The sequence below is a fragment of the Leptopilina heterotoma genome, unplaced genomic scaffold (assembly GCF_015476425.1).
Source record: "Leptopilina heterotoma isolate Lh14 unplaced genomic scaffold, ASM1547642v1 Lhet_133, whole genome shotgun sequence".
Lineage (NCBI taxonomy): Eukaryota > Metazoa > Arthropoda > Insecta > Hymenoptera > Figitidae > Leptopilina > Leptopilina heterotoma.
The window spans coordinates 336,820-342,819 of record NW_025110852.1 but is presented as its reverse complement, the minus strand read 5'-3'; the positions used below and the strand labels follow the sequence as shown (position 1 = coordinate 342,819).

The 6,000-nt window shown below is 25.0% G+C and overlaps 1 protein-coding gene across 1 annotated transcript in view; it reads right to left on the bottom strand.

Moving 5' to 3' along the window:
* Positions 1–1,599: 1,599 nt before the first annotated feature.
* The window catches only part of LOC122513079 (protein Shroom), a 259,002-nt gene continuing 254,601 nt past the window's right edge, over positions 1,600–6,000 (bottom strand). The window contains exon 11 of the mRNA XM_043629313.1: positions 1,600–4,107. Coding sequence (XP_043485248.1) covers positions 3,856–4,107 — 252 coding nt within the window. The 3' untranslated portion in view covers positions 1,600–3,855. The remainder of the gene's footprint in view (positions 4,108–6,000) is intronic.

Below are 6,000 nucleotides of genomic sequence, written 5' to 3'. Positions count from 1 at the left end.
TCCCTCTTACTCTCTATCGCACTTTCACTCTCTCTTTCACTTTCTACTTTTTAACATGTAATAGAAGCTCTGTCCGGATTTACCCCCAGTTTTCGAATTTTTGGGGTAAATTCGGACAGCTTGTCATTATTAACTAAATTGACAAAAATCAAAAATCAAAGTCAATTTCTCTTTTGGGAGTCATAAGGAATAATAAAAAAATTTTGTATGATTTTTAAGTTTGTCACTTTTCAAATGCGAGATTAAATACTGAACCAGTCTGAAAATTGATGTCAACTTTTTTTTGCATTAAGCGACAACTTTAATTATTCTGTTGCCAATTATCAAGATAAAAACTTAGCAAAACTCAGAATCTCTTGTCGGTAATCTGAGCTGGAAATATTCATGTCGAACTTAATTTTTAATTTGTAAATTAAGCTCCGACGCACCTCTTGTCCGCATTTACCCCAACTGACCCTAGTTAAAAACTTTTATTATTATTTAATTAATTTAATTTAAATCAAAATTTACAAAATTATATTGTAATTATCACTTATTATATAGCTAATTAATTTTTTAATGAAAAATGAAAATAACGCTAAAAGTGATTTATTATTATTTTAATGTTTACTTAATTTTAATTTATTAAATTCATTTAATTATTTTTATTTATTATTATTTTAGGTAGATGGTCACTTTTTCTAAAAAAAAAATTTTCTAATCCTTTTTTGTCTAAAAAAAGCGATTTCTAATGAAATCTGTTTTCTAAAAAAGTTTTTCTAAAAAGCTATAATTTCTCATATATTTATTTTTCTAAAATTTGTGAAATTCTATATCTAATTTTTATAAAAGTTAGAAAATAGTTGAAACATTAAGATTATGAAATAGAAACTATTTTGCAAATTTTCTGCTTCTCAATTACGCAATTCTGTTCACAAAATTATGATGAGTTTCTTTTTGAAAAAGAAGAAAAAATTTTATAAAATTCCTATTTCTTATCACAATTTCTTAACAAAATTCTGTACTTCTTTGAAAAAAAGAAATAATAATTTGCATCATTTTTATACAAAAATTTACAAAATTAATAATATATTTATAAAACATTTTTCTAGAAAATTTTAAATATCTTTAAGGAAAAAATTCATTATTTCTATTTGTTAATTACGATTTTTAACTAGATTATTTAAAAATTTTGTTCAAAAATTGGCATAATTTATATTTTCTGTTTTACAATTTTTTAATGAAATCTCAAGTAATTTTTTTAAAGAATTAAAAAATGTTCATAAATTTTATTTTTGAATCATGTAACTATTGATGGTCATTAGAAAATTTGAATATTGTTAAAAAAAAAAAATTTGAAAATTACCTTTATTAGAAAAAGAAATTTTTAGAAAATGACCTTTATTAGAAGATAGAAAATTAGAAAATCACCTTCATTAGAAAAAAGTCTTTTTAGAAATTCACCTTTATTAGAGAAAAAAGTTTTAGAAAATAAAGAAATATAGATAATAAGAAATTTTAATACTACACATGTTTAAATATAAATTTATAATATCAAAATAATTAATATAAATAATATTAAATATTTATGCAGAAAAAAAGATGAAATTAAAACACAACTTAAATTTTTCATTATGTAATTTATTGTAAGCGATTTTCAGAATGTGGCTATCTTAATGATTGATAGTAATCCTAATATGATAATATTGTCAGACTAAAACAATCTAATTGTCACAAAACAATTGAATGTGACTTGGATTTGTGTAATGTTATGCATTTCACATGAGAATTATAAGTGATATTTATGTACAAAAAAACAGCGAGAACGTTAAATATCAAATGTAGTACTTAAATTTAAAAGACCTATTGTAATTTAAATGAAACGATTCTAGTTCTTTTTCTCAATGTTTCGTAAAAAAAAATTCAATCCGGAGCACCATAAGTATTTCGTATAATTCATTATTATTTACAATTATTCCAGCTGTAGTGTGATTAATTAGAGAAAAAAAATTTATATATTCACATTAAAAATTACATTTTGCTTTTTTTCGAATTTTCGTACATATAAACGAAAAGAAAAATCACCATACAGCTATTGTTAAATTTGCAATTTCGCATTGCATTGAAAAAAAAATTGAGGAACAAAACTGACTATTATTATTTTGTAAAATTGTATGCCTTGAGTTCAGTCTTTATATCTATTTTATTGCTTATTAATCTATTTGACTCGACTATTCCTACTAACAAATACGATTAAAAAAATTCACAAGCCAATTGACAAGTCAAATGAATTTAATAGCAATTTCATCTACAGTTTTCTTTGAATTTAAAAAAAAAATTTATTAATGTTCTTTTAACATAGAAATTAATTAAATTTTCTATGATTTTCTAATATTAGTAGCTCCATCTCGAAAATTTTGAAACTACAGTAAATGTCTCATTACTGAGCTCAAAAATTCGGAGGATCTTGAAGAATTCCATCTTCGACGCTAAAGATTATAATTGTCATTGGCGCACGAAGAGGTGAGTAAGTAGAAATTTTTTAGAAACAGAAAATTTGAGGAGAAAATTTTTCAGAACTGAGGCATACAATTTTTTAACTAAAAAAACCATAGAGGCTTGACATCGAGTATAGTAAAGCGTCCTTGGTTTTTTTTACATTTTCTTATCGTACAGTAAATAAAAATCACAAGCATCAAGAAGATCTCGCGAGAGATCTTCAGGTAAGAGTACAAGTAAGAGTTTCGTTATTTTTTCACGTGTAAATATAAGTTTGTTAGCAATTCACATATTTTTTTGTTGGCAGAAAAATTAACTATACAAAAAATGAATCGAATTTTCTAGAAATGGAAAAATGACTGACAGTTAAAGACAGATTATAAAGTAACACTTGAAATTATTTTTCACACGATTGCACAGAGTACACAAAAATTTTTTTTTACTATTTTACACGCTTTCGAAATGATACATTACTCTCATATATATATTTTTTTTTCTATATTACGTACATATATATTTTTTCATAATATATATATTAAAATTTTGATTTCTTCCTTTGCGAAAAAAATTTCACTCATGCCTGATATTACATTCAATAAATAATACAATTATACTAATTGTAAGTCTTGATAAATTCTTCCAAATAAAAAAACAAAACGTAGGCGCGCAAGCTGCCAACTTTTTCAAATCACTTTCATAATTATTTACACATCAATTCTATAAATTTTACAATTAAAAAAAAGCCTAATTTACAAATGTAGTTATTCGTCAAAATCAACTGAATCGTTAAACATCGCATTAACTCTTTTCAATCTAATTTCTTAACAAACTTTACTTTAGAGTAACAAATTATACTCTAAATTAGTAACGGTTTTTTTTTATAAAAATCGGAATTTTCTTTTTGAATAGAATTTGCGATGTGGTTGAATGACGAAACTCGTAAAAAAAAGACTAGGCATTCAAGGTTTTTGGGTTAACGTATGACAATCGCAGTTGAGATCGTAAACCCTCGTGACCTTGCGAGCGGAGAACGTTATAAATTTGCGTCTTTATAAAACGACACTAATGTATAAAAAGCCATCTGACTACTCTCACATCAATTTAATCAAACTCGTAAAAAAAATCTCCATTTTAGAAGTCTTGGTAGAAAATCTTTTTTCTCTCTTTTTTTTGGAATGAGGCACTTTTCGTTGTTATTCTTGATCACTTTTGTGGTGGAAAAAAAACCACTGGAAAAATTTTTCTATTAAAAAAAACAAGTCTCTTTTATGCCCTTTTTAAATGCTTGACCCATTGGTATGCCTTTGGCTTTTCCCAGCTCACTGTTTATTCTCTTCTTTAATGATGAATTTCGAACTTGAAATCGTCAATCAATGTTTAGTCGATCGTTTCCTTCAAGGCAACAAGTTGCTCCTCTCCTAGTTTCACCTTGTCCTGAATCTCTCTGCCGTCCATTATCAGCTTTGCCTTCATGTTGATAAAGTGCTGGTAGTCGGTAAACTCCTCGTTGTTCAAGTACTTTGACAGAATTGCCGAGACGCTTACACTACGCTTATCGATGTTGCCTTTTAGAATCTTTGCTTCCTCCAACTGATCTATCAGCTTGTCTCGTTTGCTCTCGAGGATTTTCTGTAAATAAAACACAAACATATCCTTTGTGAATAAAAATTCCAATTCTTCCGAAATCTGATGAATTTAAAAAAAATTCGAATTGAATTTAAGAGCGGCCACAAAAATTTGACTTCGTTTTTTTTTTTTTGACTTTTTCCTTATTTCTAGACAACAATTTTAACTTTCACAGTGCAACAGAATTTCACTTTTTTATTATTTCTGGGATCGCATAGGGTGATTTTTATAGGTTTTTTGATGCTGAATGCGAATCCGTAATCAGAATTGTTCCATCACCCTAGGTTTTAGAGAAATTTGACCTTGAAAATTGAAAAAAGGACGTTTTTAGGATACTTTTTGGTTTTTTATCAGGGTACAAAAATTTTGTCTAGGGTTTTCATGATATGCGTACGAAAGCTCACATCCTCCTCAACAATCTCCAATTTAAACATTTTAAAAATATCTATTTTTCGATGAGTTATCTATTTGTTTTTGTTAAATTATTGTTAAAGAATTTGAAATAATAAACAAAAAAAATGGTCAATTTATTTTTAATTTTCCTAAAAATATAATAATTTCTTTAATGAATCATTGGTATCTGCTTGAGATTTAATGGGTTAATATTAATAATATTAATATTATGTTAATATTTTTCTCACTGTTATCCCATTTGACGTTACGATATGCGAACTTCAAACAAGGATAGCTCATCGAAAAATAGATATTTTTAAAATGTCAAAATTGGAGATTGTTGAGAAGGATATGAGCTTTCGTACGTATATCATGAAAACACTAGAAAAAATTTTGGTACCCTGATAAAAAACAAAAAAATACCTCAAAAACGGCATTTTTGCTGATTTTATGATGCGACGCGAACTTCAAACAAAGATAACTCATCGAAAAATAGATATTTTTAAAAGGTCCAAATTGGAAATTGTTAAGGAAGATATGGGCTTTCGTACGCACATAGTGAAAACCCTAGGAAAAATTTTTATATCCTGATAAAAAACCAAAAAGTACCCCAAAAACGGCCTTTTTTTAATTTTCAAGGTCAAATTTCTCAAAAATCTAGGGTGATGGAACAATTCTGATTACGGATTCGCATTCAGCATCAAAAAACCTATAAAAATCACCCTATGCGATTCCAAAAATAAAAATGCTGTTGCACTGTGTTTTTCCTGATTTTTGTTTAAAAAAAGATAACATTTTGTAAAAAATTAAAATTGTTTAAAAATTAATTTATTTTTAATCGAATTCTTGGAAAGTTCAATTTATTTTAGAATTTTGCTTATTACTTGTTTAAAAAGTTTAATAATCTTTAAAAAATAGAACTGAAATATTAAATATGAAACTCAAATGTTAAAACCTAATTTTAAAAAAATTTTAAATAACATTTTTCGAAACTTTTAATTTTTAACTTAAATCTTTTTAATATTAACTAAATAAAAATGTTTATCGTAATTTAATGTAAATCATTATAAAATTAAATTATTTAGCAATTATTAAATTAAAATTTGCTAGAAATTCTACTTTTTTGTTTAAATTTCTAATGAAATTCTTTAACAAATGAAATTATTTTTAATACAATTTTTAATTTCAATGTTTTTCAATTAATTTCATAATTTATTAATAAATTTTTTTTCAACTGAAGTATTATTAAAAACTTGAATTAAAATTTCTCAGATACTTAACTTATCAGAATTTTAAATAAAATTATTAAAACCTTTAATAATTTTTTAAACAAATAGGTATTTAATTATTATTGATTTTCTCACAAGAATGGAAATTTTCAAAAATTTTTGTTTAAACACTTCTGATATTGTTTAACATCCTTTCTTAAAAAATGCGATTACTTTTAAAAATTGTAAACAAATCGTTTAAAATGTAAAATTTATTTGAATAATAAAATTTAAT